This window comes from Fusarium vanettenii (assembly GCF_000151355.1).
Source record: "Fusarium vanettenii 77-13-4 chromosome 8 genomic scaffold NECHAsca_10_chr8_2_0, whole genome shotgun sequence".
In the NCBI taxonomy this organism is placed as follows: domain Eukaryota; kingdom Fungi; phylum Ascomycota; class Sordariomycetes; order Hypocreales; family Nectriaceae; genus Fusarium; species Fusarium vanettenii.
In genome coordinates this window covers 270,283-294,739 of record NW_003315874.1, presented here as the reverse complement: position 1 = coordinate 294,739, position 24,457 = coordinate 270,283, and the positions used below count along the sequence as shown (strand labels likewise).

Genomic DNA, 24,457 nt, shown 5'->3' with positions numbered 1-24,457 from the left:
TTACTGTACCCCGGATGGGTTTTCTCCTTGTTACCCCGGATCTTGGTCCGATGAATCTGGATATGGCACGACGACGACATTACATTACTCGCTGGATTTGGAGGTTGGTTGGAGCCAAGATGAAAAGCTCCCGCACATGATAGGTACACACTTGGATGAGACGCCATCATGACCTGATACGAAACGGCGAAATTGACAGATTTCTTGTTAATATTGCGCAAATATCTCTCACACTTGCATGACGATCAATGGATCTCGTCTCTTTGACAACTCATTCAATGATTCAGTGCTCGGTCCACGACCTCGGCGTCAAAGACCAGGCCAACCAACACACCCTTCCCTGTCAGACCAGCTGGAGATGCACCCCGGACCTGAGAATCGTGCCATCCGTGACGCCACAAATGCACGACATTGGCCCTGCCCGAGACGCGGGGAAGAAAGTCCGTCCCTTCCATTCTATACGTCCTGCAGACGTGCCTTGGTTTGCCAATCCGTCCCTCGTCCGTCCTTGTTGCCTGCATCAACGGTTACTAGCCTGCATCCAACCCGTCAGCCTGGCTACTCTTTTCGGAGCCGCAGGAGGGGTTGATCAGAGGAAAAACGTCAGAATCGATCCTCGTCGTACTGATCCCCCGCTCTGCCGAACCATGTGCCAAAGTCGAGCTTCATGAGGAGGCGGTTGATGCCGCCGACCCGAGAAGGCGCATAGCCGCCGCGCTCCTCGGCGTCGTCGACGTCTCGGGCTCTGCCACCGCGCTGGTCCTCGTCTTCATCGATATCCTCGGTAGCGGGGGTCCATTCTGCAGCGGCGGCGTCGCCCTCCCACTCGGCCGCAAACACGGGGTCGGACTCGAGGGCGCGCAGGGCGGCCACCACGTCCTCGATCCCGGAACGGATGCGGGTCTCGATCTCGTGGAGGCGGCGTTTGACGTCACGCTCTTCCGATTCGAGGTCGACAAAGGCGTCGACAACGCCCGCGTCTGTCTCTAGGTCTATCGAGGTGAAGATGGCATGTAGACGGTGCAGGTGGGCAACTAGGTGGTCGATGTGGATGAGGAGGTTGTACAAGGGTTGTGTAAAGGTGGGCTGGGTGAGGAGAAGGCGATGGATGAGGGTGCGAAGATAGAGGCGATGAGCTGTAGAGAGGGTTTGAGGATCGTGGGGAGGAGATGAGTCTGGTGTTTTGTGAGTGTTTTCCTGGGCAACAGGACTGTCGTCTTCTTCACGCAGCCATAGATCGTCGTCATCCTCCTCATCGTCTTCACCCTCTCCGGCTTTATCTTCATGCCTGGTTGTTGGTGTTGTCGCTCCTGACCGACCGTGCTTGGGATTATTGACTGTCAACCACTCATTAAAACCCTCCCACAGCCCAGCTACAATCTCCGTCTGGAGATAGGCTTCTGTCTCTGCGAGGAAAAAGATGGCAGCGCTGGCGGTGGTCCAAGAGCTGCGCATTGATGACGCCCGCGCCGTCCACCGTTTCCGGAGCATGATAATCTGGTCCCGATCACCTCGATGAGATGGGTGATGACGTCTGAGGGATGTGATTTTCCACAAATCGGTAAGTCTGATGTGCGCCCTGCGCATGGAGAGCAGGTAGGCGTTGATGCACGAGTATATCTGGATATCCGAAGGTGATAGCACCATGTCCAACGGTGGCGGGATCTGAACTGATAATACAGAGGGAACGGAGAAGAGGAGGTTGCGGAATGGCGACTCGGATAGTAGGTTTGCAGCATCGTGGCTCAGACCGGATCCAATGCCCAAAGGCGTAGACGTCTTTGCCTTTGTGAGATTGAGCCGTAACAAGTCTCGAGCAAGCTCAAGTTGCTCATCTTCTTCGGCGTGTTGACCTTGCATCGACGCCAAAACCGCCCATGTTCTGGCGAGGACCGCAGCGACTTCACCTTCCTTGACAGTCACATTCTTCAGACCGTCTCCCTTTTCATAGGCCAGATTGTCGGCTCTTCTCCATCGGCTGCGTATCTTTTCATCCGCCTCGTGGGTCAGCTGCATGGCAAACTCTCCACGACCCAGTAGAAAGAAATCTCTCAGGAGCTGCAGCATCTCTGTCACCTTGGCCAACGGTAGTAGTTTCTGTAGTGTGTTTTCCGAGAGGGATAGTCGTACAGCCGTGATGGCCCTCGAGAAGTTGGTGCTTTTTATGGGAAAAGAAAGACTCGACAGCTCCTGTAACTTGGACGATAGATGGTCAAGTCCTCGTAGTCCCGAGTCAACGCTGCTTCTGACTCTGATGTGATTTAGTGATTTTCCAATAAAGAGCATCGAAGAGGCTGTAGCCGGCGTCACAAAGGCAGGTAGCAAGCTAGCCCGTGATATATACTCCTGGTCAAGTCAATAGTCGTCCTTGTATGTGTGAGATTAAACCAACCTCGTCAGAATCTTGGACGTTTTGCACAAAAAAGTCCTCGATTCCAAAGCTTGGAAGTCTTCCGTATAGTATCCATGCCGATACTTGTTTCAGCCAAGCCGTCTCGGCCACTGTAACAAGACTCATGGCAGTGTCTTGCACATCTTGATATCCGCTCTGTAGCTCGAGCCGTAGTCGGTCCATCAGATGAGCTCCATGACACACCTCGCCCTTTTTATCCTTGGCCAGCATAAACTGCACCATCTCCCATAACCAGTCCATTCTCCTAGTCCAGTCCTTGAACTCTCCCACCACCGCCGTCAACGGCACGATATTATACGCCCCCACCAACTCGGGGTCATCCCGCAGAATGCTCGCCTCGACCTCGAGGACCTTGCGCTGAAAAGCGGACAGATGTATCGTGTCGATGGCTGTGGCGACGGCGCGACAGATGGTCGACGGGTGGGCGTTTGCTATCTGGGCCGTGTAGCTGATGAGCTTGACGTGGACGTCGCTGAGATGTGCGGCCGAGGCGAGGAGCTGACGCTCGGCAGGGGATACGCCGGAGAGAGCATTTGGCTGGGAGGTATCGGTTCGAAGGAGGGGGGATGGGTGTCCCGAGAGGGAGAGGAGGATTTCGTGGAGCATGACTTTGAGCTGATGGTATGGTTAGCGGTGATGCTGGGCTTGGCTGGGTTGTAAAGCAACATACCGATTTTGCGTCCTTTTAGACTTTATCCAAACTCTAAGACCGCGAATCGTGATAATAATGAGTCCAATCAGTTCGAAACGGCACATTAATCGAAGTTGATCGTCTCAAGTTCCAATATCGAAGTGGTTGCGACCCATCGAGGGCGCCGTATGATGGTCCAGGATACGGTCACGGTCGGAAAACGAAGAGGGATAGAGTTTGGCAATTTGAAAGACAATTCTTTACTCCTTTAATAGACCTAAAAAGCACCTGGCCATATCATCCCGCCTTATGTTCCGAACGGGCTGTGTCTCCAAGTTGTCCAAGGTTAAAGTTATCTTGGCGACGCGGTTAGTTTGCGACTGCCCCGCGATCACACGTGACGTCAAATTGAGCTTCATGCTCATGGCATCTTTGACACATGGAACAACAACTGCAAAGAACATGAAAACAAGGGGTATCACTTGATAGTTCAAGACAGGCACCCGTTTTAAGAACGTGTTCAGAAGGATAATAATTAGCTCAATTCTCGAGTTTCTTAGAAACTGCCATTAAGAAATCCATAGGTAGGCTCGCATGCAACTGGGTTTCCCACCAACACCAATTCTTGGATCTTTACCCTTCATTATCGCAGCAAAAGAAGAATATCCTCCCAATCTGACCATCATGTTGACCGTCATAATGTTCCCTCAGAAAGGACCCTTGGCTGGCCTCTTGCCGTTGGGATCGTAGCCGCTGGCAATGCTCACGTTATCCCCATAAGTGCTATGCGCACCCTTTCCGTTTCCATCTCGGGCAGCAATGAGCTCGGCGTTGCTCTCCGTACCCCCCACGATGATCTCACCGCCTCCCTTGACCTTTCCAACAACCATACCCTTGGCAACACTCTTGAGAATAGCGCGACGTGAGACTCCAGTCACGTCAATGTAGACAAGTCCCACGTTCTTGAAGCCGCCTCCCAGATGTCGCGATACCTCGCCGGCCTCAGCGCCCCAGCGATGACCAACCACTGTGGTCACGCTAGACGACGTTCCTGTAAGCAGGTTGCGGCCGGCTTGTTCGATACCGTCAACAACCGTGTTGAAGGCCATCAAGCTCTTGTTGAGCATACCGGGCTTGTACGTGTCGATGGCGTTCCCGTCCTTGTCAAAGCCTCTGGCCCGTCCATCCTTACGGCGAGTAACGCTTGCGCCCAAGTTCTGAGCTAGATTTCCGATCGTACCAACTGTCGAAGATGAAAAGGTAGCTGCTCTATCCGAGATGTTGTTGATGCAACGAATGCGGTCATGAGTAGATGGAGCAAACGTGACAGGCTTGGCATTTGGCTTGGTGTTCTTTGTGAAGCTGTCAGCCTGGCTCTGCAACGTCCTGGAGACGACATCCGATGTCGTAACGATAAGCCGGGATGCCTTGGTGGCGCTGTTGACTATCGTCGACTTTTTGTAGGCGGGGTGTATGTCCATCTCCATGTATGCCTGCGAAACAGGCTGCACAGAAATGTTCTGGCCACCATCCGCAGGAAAAGAAATCTCAACGGGTTCTGGAAATATGTTAGTAGAAGCACAAACATCATGCCGAAGGACTTTTTCGCATACCCTTGGAGCCTGGGCGGACCTTGCTGTCTTCAACCACCTGGTACGTATCGGTAAGTTCTCCGATGACACTACCATCTTCCTCATCGACAAGCACAATTCGACCTCCGGCATGAGAACTATGGCTGCCCTGAACGTAGGCCTCCCCTGGGTTGTAATTGGCCGGATTGTAGGCAGGGAGCTCTTCGCCAGTAGCCTCGCGCTCCTTGGCTAGGGCCGCCTTGGAGTCTCTCGGTTGGGGCGCAGGAGCTCTCTCGAGGAAAGCGGTACACTGGGCGAGGATAGTCTCAAAGGTATCGACGTCCTCTTGGACACCTGATCTGCTGTCGAGGGACGGGAACTCGATCCGAGTGAAGGCGCCGCTATCGGGGCCGAGATCCCAGCGGGGGATCAGGTAGCTCTTAGGTGGTTGGTGGTAGATCTGAGTCGTGGCAGGCAAGGGGAGGTCGAGCTCGGGAGGGAGGTGTAGATGAAGGTAGAAATCCTCTTCGCCGTCGGAGCCAACCCCTGAGGGCTCAACAAAGCCCGACGAGGTCGGGACCATGAGCAGTGACAAGGTCTGCGGCCCCGAACGGGTGAGAGATCGCTCCTTGCCATTAGAGATGTGGTAGGCGTTGATGCCCTCCACAGCGTAGAGGAGCTTTGGATCCTGATCAAGCCTGTGTTAGTACGAAAGGGGCGCTAAGGGAGGGCGAATTACAGACGTCATGGACGGATACCATGATGGGATAACTGGAAGTGAGGTTGACTTACGTTGTGTCCCGAAGCCATGTTTGCTGAGCTCTCGTAATCTTCCAATACAGAGATTCGTATACAGATTCTTTGAGGAAGAAGGGACAGGTTGTTAAAAACAAGGAAGGGGTAGGAGAGTGTCCCAAGCTTGGAACTCGCGAAGTTAGAGATGGAGGGGTTGGTTTTATGACGGCGCTCAGGCCAGAGATGGTGCCTGACAAGCGCGATGCGCGGCAACACAGCAGCAATGCGTTAAACTGTTAAAGAAATAGCTTATGATACGGCGGCTGTTGCAGGCGGTCTATTCGAGAGAAGGGTACGAAATTGTCGCAACGGGGACGTTGGTCGCAAAATATCCATCATGGTCAAGCAGTAGGGCGCCTGTCGGCGCTTATGCGTGTGGTGAGCTGCGAGTTGTGAGGCCTCTGGGAGGGGGCGACGTCATTCATTGGTGGGCGCAATCCATTGAGGGTGCCGCCACCGGAATATGAGCGAATAATGTCGAAGTGCTTGCTCTGGCACCATCTTTATCAAAGTTGATCACGTACGTAATGTGCGTCGAGACCATTCTTTTCTTGCCGTGTCTTGGGAAAATCAACAAAAAAAAGTTGTTGACCTGGCAAGCTGAACAGCTTGAGATTGCGTGTGCGGCAGGGCGAAGCAGTTAAGCTTAAACGGCCATACCTGTTATAGTTTGCCCGGTGACAGCCAGCCCGCTCGGGGACAGCTTGGCACTCTCGGTCGGGTCCATGTCCATACCAACATGTCACTGCATGCTGTCGTAAAGAGGCGGGATACAGGGATCTATCCTCGGCATATCCGTGGGAGTTGGGCTGTCTGTGGGGGTTCGCCGTGAGGTAACTTTTCGCTTGGAGTTGGATGCTAGTCGTTGCCTGTTGTCAACAAGGCTCTGGCGGTGTCTGGCTATTCAACCGAGATGGACGGTGGTCTTCCAGGAAGTGGATTGTCGTCGTGACTGTAGGGGATGATGAGAACATCTCCTAAGTAGAAATCTATGATGTGAGAGAAATGGAAAAACGGAAGACGATGGAGTCACTTGGGATCCATGGATCCATAAACCAGGGATTCGACAGTCAGCAGCCGAGTAGAAACTGGGTAGATTGCTGTAAATTGGATGGATGCCCGGGATGTTCCATACTGATGAAGTTGTAAACGCTCTCCTTTCACCTTCCTCGAAGGCTTTTTAGCTTCATTTGTGCCTTCCTCCAAGAATTGATCCTTTCTAAAAGGAGGCAGGCGCGGTCACGAACCACGTGTGTCTCCGTAAAACGATGGGACCTTACGATGGAACTTTTTATCACTAACAATTACATACAACTTCATTGAACATTCATTTGTTTACCAGTTTTTCGGAACCAGGACCCATCTTTTGACTTCTAGTCATGGTTGGCTGTGTTACATACGCATTCTTACAATTGCCGCCGCTCTCACTTCAGCTGCCGGTTACAGCTCCTTGCGCCGTAACTTGACTGCACGCTACGGTGCACCATCCGACACAATATGAGCAACGATGTCTGATGATCGAATACGCCCCTCCCCTTTGCATCGTGTTATTGAATTGCGTCCCGAGGCTTCAATTACCATTTGACCTTTTACTGGTCTCGAATTGTACTGGGAGAGCTGCTCTACGAAGCCCACGCGGGTCCATCCTTTTGGTCAGAATCGTGCCACTAACAGGTTCCACATGATCTCGATGTCCATCCACATCATCGAGACTGGAAACTCGCCGATGTCGCTGGAGAGGAGTGTGAGGCTCTGCAAGTGCTGTGCTATCCAATCGCCCGAGATGCTCAAGTCACGGCGCTGCTACTGGCGGAAACCCCGACGAAACATCAGCGACAACTTACATGCAGCCCTATTGCATGCATACCTAAATCGACTGTCTGACAATCCCTTCATCAGTCGCTCTATCAAGGCCCGAGCGCAGTTGGACAATTGCACGATCGCCAAGGAAACTAATGACAACGCCCTCTTCCGCATGCCTGTCGCTCCCCTGGCTGCCCTTGGCGTTTCCGAATAGGGAGTCCTCGTAGGGTCGTCCATATAATGGTTCCTGGTTTCATCATCACGAGTCAATCCCTCATTACTACGTTGTTCGTAGTAGGGATGCAGTGGCGCACAAGTTGGGAGTACAGCCATCTCTTGGCTCTCAACGCCAAGGCGATTTAGCACCCGACTCTCATCTCTCTGCCTGCCGTCATGAGCGCATGGATGCTAGAAAAGGAAGTATGGATACACGCTGATGCGTCCACTACTGCACGTCTTGTCTGCTCCTAGCCTCCCAGATTCCCTTCTCCATGCTCGGAAAAGGTCGAGAGTCGATCTTGGGGCCCGCCCAGTGCACGTCAATTAGTTAGGAGAATCAACCCCCACCGGAACGCTGGGGAAAACGGCCGGCGGCGGCCTCGGATATTGCACCGAGGGGTGTCAAAACTTAAGTCAGCCCCAGATTTGACCACAGGACAGAAGCTCTTCGTGACGATAACTGGTACGTTTTACCCCATCATTACGTAGTGGCTCATGCTATTGCGAAATCGGATGCCTTGCTCAGCGTGGTTGGTTTACTCACACCGAGGCGTAGCCATCGGATGAGGCGTCGGCTTGCCTCCCGATGGCACGACCACTTTCAACCTCGTGGCTGGCGGTTTTGGATATGTTTTGGTGGTCTTCGTTGAGAAAACAACAGCTATTGCACAGCAATCATACGACATGCTTGGTCTATATTTGCGGGTGATCTGGTTGGCTAACATCTTCTACCAAGTTAGGCCTTGGATCTAGCCGGCGGCATTCCCTCCCGTACCAACCCAAATAGCGAGCATGGGCCGTTGTTTGGGCCGTGATGTCTGGACACATCTCGCGCTCACCATGCCCACCGAGCTGCGGGACCTACCCGCGTGGTGGACACCGCGAGCCCCTGCTCAGGGACCAGACTTCCCTGCTGCCACGGCCACGGCTTCAACGGACGAACTGGTCTAGCTAGCCACGCCCTTCGGCGCACACAAGGAAGCGGCACGGCAGAGACATGCGGACTTCAAATTGAGCTCTGTTGGTTTCTACTGTGGGGTCAACCATCGGAGACAAGATGGATCGCTTCGTTAGCGGCTCCTATCCCCTTACCCAGCTCTCCCACACGCCTGGCATGCAGATTACTCGCCAAGGTTTACCATCTTCAGGTACCTAGGGAGACCAGGAGGGCGTGCGCATTGTAGCCAACGTGCTATGAGGTCTGAAGCCTGGTACATGCCGAGCACAGTAGGCAATTAAGCGGGAGGCGGTGGGCCAGGCATGACAACTAATAAGTCGGGCCTGAGAACCTAGCGGTCGGCTCGGAAGTTTCGTCTGTAGTTCCCTTTCATCGGCTTCTTCTTGAGCAGTTCTGCCTTTGGCTTACCTTCGACGTTACTGAATTACCATCTCGGCCAAGAGTAGTTGCTTTTCGCCAGAAAACTGACCCTGCTGTCGCCACAATGCGTTCCTGAAAGCAGAACCAGGTGAAGCTTTCCTCGAACTTGATCGCTCCGTCCAGTACACTCGAGAGACTGGGCAGTCGACTGTATCGTCCAGGCTCGCAACACTGGCTCGGTTCAACTTGCGACCTCCTCCCGCGGAAACTAGAAGTTGTTGATTTGATCGGTTTGGTCATTCGATCATCGATTACGATATTTGGACTTATATCTGTGGAGTTCGCATCTGCTCTCCAACTCGATCAGTGGTCTTTACGGGCGACTTTGACTCAACGGGTAGTGACTTCTTCGGGGATTGTTTCTCCTTCTCTTGAATTTTGAGATCACACTGGGTTCTTGTTCAGAGCCCAACATCGCCAAAATAGCTTCTCAACTTCGCATCCAGTCAATACTTTCGCCTGCGGACCCCGAGGCTGATGAGCTGTCCAACGCATCCTCGAACCAGTCAACTCCGAAGCGCAAAATCGCGGTGCTTTCTTCTGCCCCCGAGGCCACTCCGCCGGCCTCACATCGGGTTGGTTTCCTGGACGGACAAACCAGGTCTGATGTCGGCGGTTTCGAGCCAACCGGGGGCTATACCGACGATCATCGACCTATTTCTCACTCAAGTGCCAGAGAGGGAAAGAAGACTTCGAAAACGAGGCAGCCGATGAGGTCTAGCATTGCTTGTCTGAGATGCCGCAGATCGAAAATTAAGTGCGACAATGATGGCGGTAACAGTCCCTGTGATACTTGTATCAAGGGAGGCCACCAGTGCCAGTACCCGGAGGCCACATCTCTTGCTCCCAAAAGAATTGAGCCTCCAGCAAGCGGAAGGCAAGAGAAGGATGGCCCTCACGAAAGGAAGAGGGCAAGGAAAATGGACGAAGCACCTGGTTTCGACAGTACAAAATCCACAGCCTACGCCGAAGATATTCTCGCCTACCCATTTCTAACGATAGAGTTGTGGGATCAGCTATTTGCCATCTATAAGCAACATTTCGCGACTGAGCTGTCTTTCATTCATCTCCCAACTTTGAAGGAGAAAACGAGTCGCAGACAAGGCCAGAAACAGCACCATTCGTCCGAGCTGAACCTGGTTCTTCTTGGTATCCTCACCCTCACGGCTCGCTTTCATACGGACCTCGTCAAGTACGTGACACACCTGTCAAGCCAACAAGGCGGGAACGTGCGGCCACGGACATTGCAACACAACCCCGACCCCATGGCCGCCTCTGAGTTCTTCGCCAATGCCCTCACGACTGCAATTGGCCCCCTGAGAACAGCCATGACCGTTGTCACTGTGGAAAGAGTCCAGGCATTTCTGATGCTAGGACTATTCGAGTGGAGTCAACGCCACACGTTTAGTAACTCTAGCGCTTGGATGTATGTTGGTGTTGCAATACGGATGGCAAAACTCCTCAAACTTGGCCTTGACGATCACATTATGAGGATACGAGAAGCTCGCGCCGCCGTGGCCAATGAATCTCGAACGAGGTCATCTGAAATTGGGATCATAAGGGAGTCTCGAAGACGCACCATGTACAGTTGTCTGGTTCTTGATCGCATGATGGCCTGCGGCAGCGAGCGGACCATGAGCATGCCCCTGGAGAGCATTGGGATACAACTGCCATGCTCAGAGATGGCGTTCGACCTTGCTTTGGATGTTTACACAGGCTATCTAAGATGCCCGGAAGAATCTGTTTCACGAAAAGTCAACGACGACAGTACCTTGAGCCGATTTGTGCAGTTGGTTGAGATATGGAGCGATATTTCCCACTACAGTACGGCGGGTGGCCGCTCGCAAGAAACCGCATCGCCGTGGGATAGCCGATCGACATTCTACCGGCTGAGAGACAGATTGGATCGATTTCATAAGGACCTCCCGGACACATTCACGCTGTCACGTCAAAACTATTACCGCCATGATAATCACCAAGCTACGAATACGTATGTATCATTGCATATGCTATCTTCGATGTGCCATATCATCCTTAACCGAGAGTATCTTCCATTTCTGCCCATCCGCTGTGGCAGACCACAAGGACCCCTTGCGAGTGCACAAGATCAAGCACGGGGCCAGCTTTGGGAAGAAGTTGCTGACAATGTCTTCCGAGCGTCCCGAGATATCCTGGATCTGGTTGAAATCTGCAAGGACAAACTTCCTCAATCATGCTTGACCGTGTTTGCCGTATGGCTATCCGGCTTTATGGCTGTATACGCCCATCAATTCCCCAGCATGGATATTCAACAACGCATGGCAGTTTCGGAAAGCATTGAACGGGACATGGATGAGAGCACCAGTGTGCTTGAAGGCGCGACAACAAGGACGTCTTGTCAGGCACTGCACAAGCTGACGAAGTATCTTCCGGTGGCACAAAATTACTTGACATACCTGGAAGAATTAAACCAGTACTTTGTGGATGCAAAGAACCATTTCAATCAACAGGCTAACAACACCGACCCCATGTCCAACCCTTCCTTTGGGGTTAGGCGATTGAGTATACGACCTGTTGGTGATACTGGCATGAATGAGTCGTACACAAAAGCGGACAAAGCGTCTCCTCAATCACCCTCGGATGATGGACATCGATCTCAACATGACGAAGGGTCTGACAGGTCGCGTGGTAGCAGCTGGGAACCTGTTCGTTCGATGGGCGCGCTAGAAGATAATCAGGGGGTGTCGAGCTACACTCATGGCCCCAACATCAGCCCTGCATTATCGTTTTCAGCCATGGGGAGTTCAGCTGGACTACGATCCGGATTAGCTGAATCACCCCCAGTTGTCTTGGAACATCGAGGAGAAGGGCTATCTGCCAAGGCAGCCCCTATGGGTGGTGCAGGCAAGCCTTCGTTGTCGGAAAGCCAACTGGTACTGCCAGGCCTTGACGAAGGCCTCCTTCAGCAAAAAATTCCGGAATTTTCGATGGAGAAGCTTGAAATGATCGAGTCGCAACGAATCGGGAAGATATTGAATGACTTGGAAGAGTTTGCGGGTGCGGGCTCATTGGGAATTGGGATCCCCTAAACAGACTTGGACTTGGGATGGTGTTTCTGGATAGACAAGGCTCAGGGAGGCTTTAACGACCAAAACAGATGTAACGAATTCGTCATGGGAATCCGGAAACCAGAGGAGTCGGTATGTCTGGGATGCATGCAAGACTTATGCGTTGGGATGGAAAAGAAATGTATGGTGTGGAATTCTGCTGGGATTTTGGAAGCTGGTTTGAATAGATGCATGAATTGGGAGGCGTTGGAGGCATGACTGAATTAGCGAGACATCCAAAACGAAGATTGCATGGTCCTTGGAGTGATTTGGGTATGTATGGTGTTTAGACTGATAAAATAGATGATTTGAGGGTGGAGGTTGATGTATGGAAAGTTGTGAAAGAAGAACAGGACGAGGCAGGAGCTACCCATGCTACTGCAGCAAGCAGGAGCTCGCCGAATTGCCCCAGCAGGCAGGAACCGATGGGATACCTAACCGGGCAAACAAATCATGGGATGCCTCATCTTGCCTCCTTCACTGTCAACCCGCGGACAAACAAAGAAAGACAGCCAGCCTTCTTTTGAGTTGTTTTCATAGCCACCCCCACGCTGCGGTCAGGGATATACAATCTAGGCATGCACAGCATTTGACTCCATCGTCCGTGTCGACCCATTGATGGGCTTACGGTAACGGCTTCAACGAACAAGATGACGGCAATTGACAATCATCTCAGCGTTTTGGTACTGCTCACACGAGCAAGGCCGGGCCGGTACGCATACAGTCGGCAAAACCTGCCGGATCATCGAGAAAACTGAGGCCATGCGGGCGGGTCTCTTGGACGTGGGATAGCATTCCTTCCAGGCGCTCTCGCCCACCATTCTCGGGGAGCTGGGTGGTTGCACAACAGCCTCTAGCTCAGCTTGTGAAACCAACGAGAAGAGCTCAGCACAGAGCATATGACGTCGGCATCAAGTCAGACTTGCCAAGACTGGGCAAATGCATGTCACCAAGCCCAGAAGTGCTTACCCCTTGTCAGATGCTTCCAAATCAAGCACCCCTAGTGGATGGTCCAGGAGCGCACAGAGGGGTCTGCAGTCCGCATGCCGGAAGCCTCGCGGGGAGCTACACGACCACTCGACGACCAAGAGAACAAGGAGCAATCTTATCTCCAGATCGGCGAACCCCGTTCCACGTGCGACCCTCGGACGACGACTTGATTCCAGTCCATGACCCGTACAATCCGGTTTATGTCGCAGGCAGGGCGTGCGGCGAGGACGACGGCCAAGGTAACCGTGGCTTCTGCAGGAGATGGTGCAGTCGGTTTCGGGAATGCTGGAGCAGATGAGGAGGTCAGGATGTGGGATACCGTGCGTACAGTACCATACAAGCTGAACCGACCTCCCGGATCCCCCATATCTCGAATATCTGGGGTAACTGTAAGTCGCCTTTATCACGCAAGATAAGGCTGAAGTCCCGAAGCACCATGCACAACACAACAGCGAAGGCGAGCGCCATTGATCATCTTAAATACCCCGACACCAACCAGGCGACGCGGCACCATCGATCCCTCCCTTCCCAGGGAGCTCGACGCTCACCCCCAAATATCAAACATCCCGCAAGCCTGATACCTCGGAGCTGGCCTCGTGAGCTCTTCCCAGCATCGCCTCCCACGCGCGTGGGGCGTGGGGCGTGATGCTCATGACGTCCTGATTTGCCAGCTCCCAACCTCTCCCACTCTCTCTCCACAAGCGCTGATGCTTGCAAGTTTGGAGCTGCAGTCCATGACAAACTTATTTCGAAATGGTTCACCGTGAGAGGCCCGGCAAGATATGATTCCACCTCCCACCGCTCCGACACTTGCGGAACGGAGGTGGATTTGCTTTCTTCGGCGCCCAGCCGGCCTTCCATGTACCGCCTCCAAGTGGACCGCTGTTCCTGGCTCAGACTCTCATCGTTGCCCCTTCGGTATCATGACGATTCACTGAACTAAGGATAGTGTGGCGCCCCCCCGCGTTGTTTGGCCGTGTCCGCTGGCTCGGCTCAGACGCCTTGCCCCCAAGGATGAGGAGTTGTCCGAGATGTTCTCCACTCAGGAGGCAGAGATCCTCAGGTACCTCGGAGCAGCTGCGTTGGAGGGGAGGACTACTGACGAGGCCGACGCCCTTGGATGCGCCTCTGCTCTTGGTCTTGTTGCGCGTTATAAAATATAATACCTTGGCTCCCATCAGTCCACATCCCTAGCACGTCCCGTCCCGAGCTGAAGCGTCCTCACTGTTTCGTTGTCATTTGCGTTTGCTTTGCAATGCCTTCTTCCGTCAACGCGCCTCCGGCCGTCTTTCAAGGGGCAAGGCCCGCGGTGAGCAAGCCATCACCGGCGCTGCCAGATATCATTGATATTCGTGGTGAGCATGTTGAGATCAACTTGAAGGATCAGATCATCTCCCAGTTCAACCCTGAAGATGGGCCCCGCAAGCTTCCCACGCTCCTCTTATACAACGAGAAGGGACTACAGATCTTTGAGGATGTATGTTTTCGTCAGGACCATTCTACTCACCATTGCTTATACTGAACCAGATCACGTATCTGGATGAGTATTACTTGACCAACTATGAGATTGAGGTGTTGAAGCGGTCGTCCACCGAGATTGCGAGGCAGATCCCTGAGGGCTCCATGGTGATCGAGCTAGGAAGCGGGTCAGTTGATTCCCTCAGTATGCCGACCGCGCTTCTAACACGATCAAGGAACCTACGCAAGGTTTGTTTGCTTCTGCAAGCATTCGAGGACCTCGCAAAGCCCATTCAGTACTTTGCATTGGATCTTTCTCGCAAAGAGCTCGAGCGTACCCTCGCACAAGTGCCCGACTTCAAGTATGTGTCGTGTCACGGCCTGCTGGGCACATATGATGACGGACGGGAATGGCTCAAGCATCCCTCCCTCACCGGGCGCTCCAAGTGTATTCTTCATCTGGGATCCAGTATCGGTATGTTTTTGATGAGAACTGAGAATTTTTATCCACTAATTCATCATCTCAGGCAATTTCTCCAGAGATGAAGCAGCAGCCTTCTTGGGAGGGTTTGCGGACGTTCTCCGACCTTCAGATTCCATGATCGTAGGTGTCGATGCCTGCAATAACCCAGCCAAGGTCTAGTAAGTGAAACCGTCGCCTCACAATCAGCCTCGCTAACCAAGTTTCAGCCATGCGTACAACGGTGTGTAATGACTTGCAGCAGCCATGGGAGCAATGCTAATGCGACAGTTTTATACAGACTCCAAGGGGCTGACCCATCAGTAAGCCAATCATGAATCAACCTCGGCTCTCCAGGACTAACAGAATACACAGATTCATCCTCAACGGCCTTTCCCATGCCAACGAACTCCTTTCTGAAGAAGCCTTCAAGGTGGAAGAATGGAGGGTCATCGGCGAGTACGTGTACGATGATGAAGGCGGCCGCCATCAAGCCTTTGTTGCACCCACTCGCCCGACCGATGTCCTCGGATCGAGAGTCATGCCACATGAGCGAATTGAGATTGAGCAGAGCCTGAAGTATTCAGACGAGGAAACAATGACGCTCTGGGCCCAGTCAGGCCTGACCGAGATGGGTCGTTGGAGTCGGGGAGACGAGTATGGTAGGTTGCATCTCCTCGTGATCAATATTCCCACCCCGGAAACTGGATTTTGAGGCCCCTGGGGTTGTGCATGCCCCGGACTACCCCGCGAATCAGGTCAAGACATGCATCCAGTGACCCGACGGCTGCATATTGGTATTTCCCTTTGTGGCCCGGGTCGGCAAGTCTAGGTCTCGTTTGTTAGATGACGTGGGGGGTTTAACAAGAACAAGATATTTAGAGACTGGGCAGAATGGATACTAACAACTACCTATCTAGGCCTCCACATGTTGCAAAAGTCCGCCATGCCATTCAGCTTGATTCCGTCACTCTACGCCGCCGAGCCGCTTCCTGCAGTCCAAGACTGGGAGGCCTTGTGGAAGGCATGGGATGTAGTGACCCAAGGGATGCTTCCTCATGAGGAGCTCAACGAGAAACCCATCAAGCTTCGAAACGCATGCATCTTTTACCTCGGTCACATTCCGACCTTCCTTGACATTCAGTTGACCAAGACTACTGGTCAAGCTCCAACTGATCCCGCATACTACTATTCCATCTTTGAACGCGGAATTGACCCCGATGTGGACAACCCCGAGCTATGTCATACGCACTCTGAGATCCCTGATGAATGGCCTCCAGTTGGAGAGATCATAGAGTATCAGGGAAGAGTGCGATCCCGAGTGAAGGCCCTATATAGAGATGGCGCAAGCAAGATCCCTAGGCACATTGCGAGGGCCATCTGGGTCGGATTCGAACATGAGTTGATGCACATCGAGACTTTGCTCTACATGATGCTACAGAGCGACAAAACACTACCGCCGCCTCATACGGCACAGCCTAACTTTGAGAAGATGGCTAAGCAGGCGTACGAGGCGAGAGTGCCGAACCAGTGGTTCAATGTCCCTGAACAAACCATCACATTGGGCATGGATGATCCTGAGGATTGTACCGATACTTCTGGTCACTTTGGCTGGTATGTTAGATATCTTCTACTGATCATCTCGTAAAGCTAATATGTTACAGGGATAATGAGAAACCAGCTCGGCAAGCCAAGGTCCACACCTTTCAAGCTCAGGGGCGACCCATCACTAACGAAGAGGTATGGATTGAGAATGCCAGTACATCCATATGTCTCTAACTTGCATTGTAGTACGCTCAATATCTATACAGCACCAAGACCAACAGCGTGCCAGCATCGTGGTCTTGGGATCCATCCAAGACAGTGAACGGGAGTGCTAATGGCAGTTATACCAACGGTCACTCGAACGGTCATACCAATGGTCACTCTAATGGTCATTTCAACGGCCATTCTAATGGGCACGCCAACGGACACTCAAATGGACATGCCAATGGGAACGGCCATGTTAGCAACCAAGTCCCAGACTCGTTTCTCGAGGGCAAGTATGTCCGAACCGTTTATGGGCTCGTGCCCCTCAAGCACGCTCTAGACTGGCCCGTCTTTGCTTCGTATGATGAGCTTTCTGGTTGTGCCTCATGGATGGGTGGAAGAATTCCTACCTTTGAGGAGGCCAAGAGCATATATGCGTACGTCAACAAGCAGAAGAGGGCTGATGCGGAACGGATCCTTTCAAAGACGGTGCCAGCAGTTAATGGGTAAGCAACTTGATGAGCCCTTCTTGGTTCAATACTCACATGCATATAGTCACCTTGTCAATGATGGCGTCGAGGAGACACCACCTTCCCAATCTTCCGAATCGGCCAAGGACAGCCCCTCGAAGCTGTTCCTTGACCTGGCCGACGCCAACGTCGGTTTCCGTCACTGGCACCCCATGCCAGTGACATCCCAGGGCAACAGGCTTGCCGGTCAGTCTGAGATGGGCGGTGTGTGGGAGTGGACAAGCTCGAATCTCAAGCCACACGAGGGCTTCGAGCCTATGTCGCTATATCCCTTGTACACAACCGACTTCTTTGACGGCAAGCACAACATTGTTCTGGGCGGTTCGTGGGCTACGCACCCGCGCATTGCGGGACGTGCGAGCTTTGTAAACTGGTATCAGAGGAACTACCCTTATGCGTGGGTTGGAGCCAGGCTTGTTCGTGATATCTAAGTTTGATTTAGGAGCAGGGGTAGTGAGGTATGGGGAGCAGGTTCCTGGAGTTTCTCTTGTCATAAACGACTGTTTTAGTAGTCGGTTGGCTGTTTTGGTGGTGTTCCTTTCATGGCGGTGTTTTATCAAGGTCCAGATTGTCACAATACCTAAGGTACCTAGGGATGAAGGGGAAGATTGTCACTCACTTGAGATAGCAAATGTATTCTTATCATCTATGTTCCAGTATCGGCCCCTCAGAGTGTGGCTTTTGAACTCCTCTACCAAAAGATTGATGTGGTGTACCTTTTCCATCCTTGGTACCCCTTCTCGTAAACATAGCACATTAATAGGTCCAACTTTTGTCCAGAGTCCCTAGCAAATCTTATACTAATCCTGAACGCCATTTCATTGCCTGGATGCTGAATCTTTGCGGTCAATAGAGATACACCATGAGTGATCATGAGGGCTCGGCGAGCTGGACACGACCCCCCTGGGTCTTTAACAGGGCCCGTCTCCCAAAGACGAGCACTTGTCTCGGCCTAGGTGGGCGCGGCGTTGTTTTGTCTGCCTCAGCCGCGCTGCTCAGCTGTTCAAGCTACCGTAGATATCGAGGAGCTGCTCAAACACGTAGCCAGGAAGCTTAATCCCGTTCTCTGTGATGAGCTTGGAGATGAGATCAGGGGGCTATATATCTGTCAGATAATTGAAAAAGAGCAAAAGAATGGGATACCAACTGTAAAGTCGACAGCATCAACGGGCTGCTTGCTCTTGGTGCTGATGGAAAAGTCGAGCACGTCCTGCTTGAAGCCAATGTCTCGTTGGTCCATGACAAACTTGCGGGCAAACTTGTGCGTTTCGACAGCGACATAAAAGGGCACGCTAGCCTGAGCAGCCAACTTGGAGATTTGCAGAGTTCCCATACGAGAAATGATGCCGCCGTTGGAGGTGACGGCCTCGGCGCCGACAATCACCATGTTGACCTGTCGCAGCAGACCCATGACGTAGGCGACCGAGGCCTCTGCAATCTCAGCAACCGGGATACCTTTTTCACGGAGCTCACGGACGACGCGGTCACTCTCCTCCACGCGCGTCTCTTCACGAACATAGATGACCTTGAACTTGGCAGCTCCGAGCTCCTGCACCGCACGCTCCAAGATTCCCACGACTGATCGTGAGGCACCGTGTGTGAGAATGCACTGCCCCTCGCGGACGAGCCTAAAGCCTGCGTCGGCAATACCTTCACGAGCGGCGTTGGCCCTCGCCGCAAAGAGGCGGCCATTGCGGAGCAAATGCTGTCGCACCGCATCGAAGCTGCCGTCCTGCTGGCGTAGAGACGAGACGAGGTACTGCAAGAAGAGGTCCGTTCCGGCGGATAGGGGTACCGGGTTGGCGACAGAGTCCTTGAGACGGTCAGAGTGGACCTTGACCATCTCGAGAGTCTCAAAGACTGTCGTCGAGGGGTGGGCGTTTAGCAGCGCGATGAGGGACTCGATGGCGGCGACGGGCTTGGTTAGGTGGGGGTCTGATTCGAGGAGGCCGCGGTAGGTCGACACGATGCTGGAGGGGTTGTCAGCGAGGTGAGGAGGGTGTAAGAGTTAGGGAGGCGCACTCAAAGTCGGAGGTTGAAGATGGCTGGTCCTGCTGCTCGGCCGGAGCGGCGGCTGCAGAGTATTAGCGGATGATGACAACTAGGGATCGAAGGGATGAGCTCACGGGTTGCTTCGACGGTCGCCATTGTTTGGTCGTGGAGAGGATGTCGCCGTCTCTTCTATGAGCGGATGATGATATTCCCAAGTCTGGATTTGGTGGAGGGGAGATTTTGACGCTGGTGAGTCAGTGAGAGCTCTCCAGTCCCGTCACTTTTGGCGGGGTCGGCGGGGAGCGGGGCCGAGCGATAACACCGCTGAACGATAGGGGAGTATGGGTGTATCCCCTATAAAGATGGTCAACATACTGCGTAGTAGGTACCATGATGGTAGATTACACCTGTGTTCAATACCCAATTCGCGAGTAGTTGTGAATGACCACCCTCAATTCAATGTCTAGCCAGTTGAATCGCATCATTCTATAGCGTGCTCAAGTCTGGCCATCTGCAGGGTCCATCATCCACTTACCTACCCTACAGTAAAACGGTAGTGCCCCGCGCTTTGCCCCTCCACCGATCCGAGTGCCCCTCCTAGACGTCGCAACACCACATTAGCACCATCACCAGGCAGCTCTTTTCCCTCTTCACCTCTCTTTCCAAACACCTCAAAAATACACCCCAATGGAGCTCCTAGACCCCGCCACAGGCACCCCCCTCCCGAGCGACGCCATCCAGCGCATCCTCTTCGTCGCCAACGCTGTCCACGTCTACAACATCCCTCCCCTGACGTCTACAAAGGGCTACTCTGCCAGCGCCTGGACCGCCGATCCCAAGCGGCACATCTTCACCGCCCGGCTGCGCATCCTCGAGACCGCCTACGAGTCGCCCTCTTCCGAGAACAAGCTCAAGGTCGACGCTGTGCTTGAAGACGCCTCCACTGGGCAGCTGTTTGCCGCTGCACCTTACACCGCTGCTGCTGTTGTCGAGCCTGTGCTGGATAGTAGCCGTTTCTTTGCTCTTACTGTGAGGGATCCGCAGGGTAGGCGCGCGGTGTTAGGTATTGGGTTTGAGGAGCGCAGTGAGGCATTCGATCTTTCCATTGCTTTGCAGGAGGCGCGTAAAGCTCTTGGTTGGGAGGGAGAACAAAGTCGACCGGCGGCTAAGAAGGAGGAGGAAGAGAAACGGGATTACAGCCTCAAGGATGGAGAGACCATCACAGTGAGCTTTGGCGGCTCCAAGTTTGGCAGGCGGAAGCAGCAGAGTTCGCCAGCGGGAGGATCCAGCTCGGGAGACTTGCAATCCTTTGCTCTTCCACCACCGCCGCCAGGACCCAGTGGTGCAAAGGGTTTCTCGCTGCCACCTCCACCTAGCTCACAGGATGTGAAGCAGCAGAAGCAGCAGTCAGCCAAGGATTTAGGATTTGACGACGGACAATTTGGAGAGTTTGCGTAAAAAAGGACCAATTTGGGTGGTAGATTGATATATTAGCGACATGGTTTTTTGAGAAAACGTAGGTATACATTCACCCAAAAATGAGCAGCCTGGATACAATTGTTTTGATGCTAATGCTGGTTTATGCTATTAATGATATAATGAAGATGACCTAGTCTTACAGAAAGAAGTGCTCTTTGTTGCTTTGTGCTCCATTGATTATATCCAAGCTTTCTCGTTGTACATATTGAAACATGTTTAATCGTACCCATGCATACTTGTATCGGACATTGGTAGTAATAAACACAATGGCCAAGCACTTGCTTTGGCTCATGTTTCGGGCCATGCGTTCTGGAGACAAGGGAGGCTGAACCGTCTCTTCCTGATAGCCATGGTGCGGACATCACCAGATGCCTCTTCCAAGTCAGTTGCTTCGACAATCGGGGCGTCGGCTGCAACTGGAGTTGCGGGAGTCGTGTCTGATTCAACGCTTTCGCAGGGTGAATCAGGTCTGCATAAGAGATCCTCGCCCGCCTCGTCAACAGTCTCCAGGCCAAGGGTCGCTTCGGTCTCTTCTTGGCCCAGCGAGGACTCGGGCAGATGATGCATATCGCCGAAGTAGCCCATGGGGACAAACTCTGCGCATGCTCCGTTTAGGGGCGTAGTAGGCGTGGGAAGGCTGTAGGACATTGGGCTGTAGACAGAAGGGGTGCCGACGCTGGGGCTATCCATGGACCAAACCTGCTGCTGTTGGTATCCGATCTGCATCCAGCTCTCGCGGCTCTGAATCTCCATGTAGAGTTCGGTGAGACGGGAGAAGATTGCCCTCTCTTGTTCAAAGGCCTCGTTGATCTTTGACTTGAGGAGACCGAGTTGTTTGCGTAGTTTACGTCGGCCCTTGTCTCCGGGAAGACCCTGAAGCTGCGACTCGACGATGGAATACTGTCTCATCAGGTTTGCAGCACGGCTAGAGTGCTGCTGGAGAGCGCTGGTGAGGTATGCCCTTTCCACATACAGGCTCTCGTATGGCCGTGGCGAGAAGACGAGGTGAGAGTTGGCGTAAGGCACAGGTCTTACATCAACACGAGGAGGACGAGCACGAGAACTAGACGAATGTCTTCGGTTCCTCCTCCGCGTGGAAGGACTAGTTGCCGATCCAGATGGTGTCTGCGTGATACCCCCAGGTGATGCTGGAATAACAGGGCATGTCTCTGATTTGGGGATAATAAGGTTCAACTCCTCAGGAGGCGGCGTGATCCTGGCAGCGATGGATGGTAGTGATACCATGTTGTGAACGGTTGAAAATGTCGTGTTCATCTTGAAGGATAGCGTGATCTTGCTAGTGAGAATGATAATGATCGAATCCTCAGTGCAAGATGATCAGCACCCATAACAGATAGTTATTGATCGTCCCTCCCCGTCTCTCCCGCCACCGACAACGCAAGGAAAGCTATATTGGGACGAGGGGTTGGCAGACGCTTTGTCAGTCGGAAACGGTCCCGACAAAGGGCACTCAGCGAGATCCGAACCTTGCCCAGACCTTTTCTTTGCCAACGTACAATTCCTAGCGTTGGGTGCGTTGTCGTTCGTTGTTGTTGGTTGTTCCTGAGGGGGGCGTTGGGGATCCGTGCCACACAAATAAGATCCTGAATAGAACTGGGTTTCTGTTCAGGGACCTGAAAGGGCTTGGTCACCCGGTTTGCCTCTGACAGTTGTCAATGAGCCGCAGAAGCCATCTGGGTCGCTCTGGCCAGGTGGTGGCGTTCTTAGTCCCCGAAGTTGGCTTGGTTCTGAAGCCTCGCGGCAAGGTTCATTCTCTCACTGTGTAACCCAACCGAGAGACAGCCTACCTCTCAGATAGCAAACCCGTCATGTTTTGGTGGGTCGTTGAACCGCCAGAGCCCAGCATCCATGGCCGCCTTCCGGATCGAGGAGATCTCTTGATCGGTGACTGCGCGGTTGATGTCCGCGTATCGGACTTCATTGTCGGCTTCACCATCCTTGGTCTTGCCTCGTTTCTTCTTTCCGACGTGCGCATCTGGGTGGTACTGCTCCATGATGTTGACGAAACAGTCGCGGGACACCTCCTTGGCTAGGAACCTCATGATCTCGGCCCCTTCAGCCTCCTTGCCTGGCATGACAAGATGGCGGATTAGTAGCCCACTCTTGGCGATACCGTCTCCAGTGAAGCACAAGTCTCCGACCTGGGCGTGCATGGCCTTGACACTCTCCCTGGCCGTAGTGGCGTAGTCGTCGGCCTTTAATAGCCTTTTGGAGGTGCTTGGTTCCCACACCTTGAAGTCGGCCAGGTAGATGTCGACCAACCCGTCCATCAGTTCGAGAGAGGCTAGAGAATCAAAGCTTGATGTGTTGTAAACGATTGGAACCATCAAGCCACGGTCCCTGGCATGCAGGATGCTCAGCGCCACCTGGGGCACTACATGCTCTGGGGTGACGATGTTGATGTTGTGGACGTTGCCAACCTCTTGCAACTTCATGTACCAGTCTCCCAGATCCTCGGGTGTAAGATCCATGCCGTTGCGCTGGTGAGAGATGTCAAAGTTCTGACAGAAGATGCACCTCAAGTTACACCCGCTCATGAAGACCGAACCACTACCAGTATGACCTTGGATACAGGGCTCTGTCAACGAGTCAGCAACACAATCCAACACACCGCGCATGACATGTAGCAAACGCAAGGGAGCCAGAAAAAAGCACAGAGCGCACACTGACACTGACCTTCGCCAAAGTGGGGGGCAATGGTGTTGACCTTTACCTTTTCCCCGATGAGGCACATGCCCGTCTTCTCGTACCGGTTGACGCCGCACTCTCTAGGGCAGAGGTTGCAGTTGCGGAGGTGGGCATAAGCCAGGGAGCGCTTCTTGGCCACGTCCCTCGAGCTGAGGGTCTGATACCGAGGGATGTAGTCGTCGAGGAGGAACGGAGGAGCCAGATGCAGGGAGCGGCGGTGGCCAATCGCGGGTAGGCTACGTATCCGGAAGCTCCTGGTGGCACATTGTCTCGAAAGAAACAGCATCATGAGTTGATGCCGAGTGTTTCGAGATTGTGACAATTGCCGTTGCTATGATTGGTGTTGAGTTGAAGCCGCTGGACCGTACTCGAGATATGCTTGTAGGCAGCTTAGTAATGTACTTGTGTGGTAGGTTGGTCTCTTACTGGGGTATATGCACCGAACGGGTCCGAGGTCTAGGAAGTCCAGAGTGTTATTCATGGCGAGCGTTGGATCGGTATTCTTAGACTTGAATTTGAGTGATTGGTTGGAGAAGGTAGGTTTCTTAGTATCTGATTCTGGAAGCTTCATGCTGTGTGACTATGCCATCACCCGACCGCCCAGCTGAAGAACCACTGGTGTGACAGAGTGCACCTCGAAGTGGATTTAGGCTTGTAATTACACTCGAGGAGTTAGAATTCTAAGCAATGATTCTAATGGCTTGGATAGTATGTGCTAGTTTAGGGGTGTCTTCTTATGGGAAGTCCAAGCCAAGACCGTAGCTCGTCTGTCATTGGGTTCTAAGCAACACCTAGGCCTTCAAGCTATGATGATCCCCTGCATCAACTGACAAGACATATATTACAGGATTTTTACCATATTTCGATAAAAATTACAGCATTGCAGTCTGGCTTGATCTGTTTGCCTTGATGTTCGACTACGTTGCAGTCAGAAGCACATGTCAACGAAGGGGGGGGGTGACCATTTTTGCATCACCGAGATCAGAACTGCCCAAATGTAGACCGAATACCAGCGAGGCTCTTCTCAAAAAGCCTTAGATAGATGGTCGTGTTTTCTTTTCGTAGTAATAGTTTAAAGTATTAGACAATGACTCAAGGTATAGTGCATCTAAGGAGTGCCTCCTCAGCAATGTCCTCTTACTGATATACACATTGTGAGCGTGTATCAAATGGCCAAGTTAATATCCCAAGCAT

The 24,457-nt window shown here is 52.8% G+C and overlaps 8 protein-coding genes across 8 annotated transcripts; 3 read left to right on the top strand and 5 right to left on the bottom strand.

Moving 5' to 3' along the window:
* Positions 1 to 603: 603 nt before the first annotated feature.
* Positions 604 to 3,019, bottom strand: NECHADRAFT_46654 (uncharacterized protein; the record flags this gene model as incomplete). Its single annotated transcript, XM_003048660.1, has 2 exons — positions 604 to 2,346; positions 2,393 to 3,019. The coding sequence occupies 2 exons, from the start codon at positions 3,017 to 3,019 to the stop codon at positions 604 to 606; spliced, it is 2,370 nt and encodes a 789-aa protein (XP_003048706.1).
* Positions 3,020 to 3,562: 543 nt separating this feature from the next.
* NECHADRAFT_101249 (uncharacterized protein) lies at positions 3,563 to 6,021 on the bottom strand. The gene is made up of 3 exons (XM_003048659.1): positions 5,408 to 6,021; positions 4,658 to 5,303; positions 3,563 to 4,602 (listed from the first exon to the last, which is right to left on the bottom strand). Exons 1-3 carry the CDS (start codon positions 5,423 to 5,425, stop codon positions 3,752 to 3,754), a joined length of 1,515 nt encoding a protein of 504 aa, XP_003048705.1. The 5' UTR covers positions 5,426 to 6,021; the 3' UTR covers positions 3,563 to 3,751.
* Positions 6,022 to 9,235: 3,214 nt separating this feature from the next.
* Positions 9,236 to 11,878, top strand: NECHADRAFT_47160 (uncharacterized protein; the record flags this gene model as incomplete). Its single annotated transcript, XM_003048839.1, has 3 exons — positions 9,236 to 9,959; positions 10,032 to 11,366; positions 11,619 to 11,878. Coding segments are annotated over 3 exons (2,319 nt in total), but the record flags the coding sequence as incomplete, so codon positions are not given.
* A 2,263-nt stretch (positions 11,879 to 14,141) lies between these two features.
* On the top strand, positions 14,142 to 17,514 carry NECHADRAFT_70968 (uncharacterized protein; the record flags this gene model as incomplete). The annotated part of the gene is made up of 10 exons (XM_003048838.1): positions 14,142 to 14,363; positions 14,414 to 14,532; positions 14,581 to 14,819; positions 14,872 to 14,986; positions 15,129 to 15,466; positions 15,725 to 16,418; positions 16,469 to 16,544; positions 16,596 to 16,713; positions 16,822 to 17,059; positions 17,109 to 17,514. 10 exons carry the CDS (start codon positions 14,142 to 14,144, stop codon positions 17,512 to 17,514), a joined length of 2,565 nt encoding a protein of 854 aa, XP_003048884.1.
* A 181-nt stretch (positions 17,515 to 17,695) lies between these two features.
* On the bottom strand, positions 17,696 to 19,256 carry NECHADRAFT_62701 (uncharacterized protein). Its single transcript, XM_003048658.1, has 4 exons — positions 19,210 to 19,256; positions 19,106 to 19,157; positions 18,231 to 19,053; positions 17,696 to 18,180 (listed from the first exon to the last, which is right to left on the bottom strand). The coding sequence occupies exons 1-4, from the start codon at positions 19,229 to 19,231 to the stop codon at positions 18,079 to 18,081; spliced, it is 999 nt and encodes a 332-aa protein (XP_003048704.1). The 5' UTR covers positions 19,232 to 19,256; the 3' UTR covers positions 17,696 to 18,078.
* A 506-nt stretch (positions 19,257 to 19,762) lies between these two features.
* NECHADRAFT_46854 (uncharacterized protein) lies at positions 19,763 to 20,533 on the top strand (the record flags this gene model as incomplete). The annotated part of the gene is made up of 1 exon (XM_003048837.1): positions 19,763 to 20,533. The coding sequence occupies one exon, from the start codon at positions 19,763 to 19,765 to the stop codon at positions 20,531 to 20,533; it is 771 nt and encodes a 256-aa protein (XP_003048883.1).
* A 309-nt stretch (positions 20,534 to 20,842) lies between these two features.
* Positions 20,843 to 21,829, bottom strand: NECHADRAFT_83656 (uncharacterized protein; the record flags this gene model as incomplete). The annotated part of the gene is made up of 1 exon (XM_003048657.1): positions 20,843 to 21,829. One exon carries the CDS (start codon positions 21,827 to 21,829, stop codon positions 20,843 to 20,845), a length of 987 nt encoding a protein of 328 aa, XP_003048703.1.
* A 536-nt stretch (positions 21,830 to 22,365) lies between these two features.
* Positions 22,366 to 23,549, bottom strand: NECHADRAFT_47217 (uncharacterized protein; the record flags this gene model as incomplete). The annotated part of the gene is made up of 2 exons (XM_003048656.1): positions 22,366 to 23,153; positions 23,252 to 23,549. The coding sequence occupies 2 exons, from the start codon at positions 23,547 to 23,549 to the stop codon at positions 22,366 to 22,368; spliced, it is 1,086 nt and encodes a 361-aa protein (XP_003048702.1).
* Positions 23,550 to 24,457: the final 908 nt, after the last annotated feature.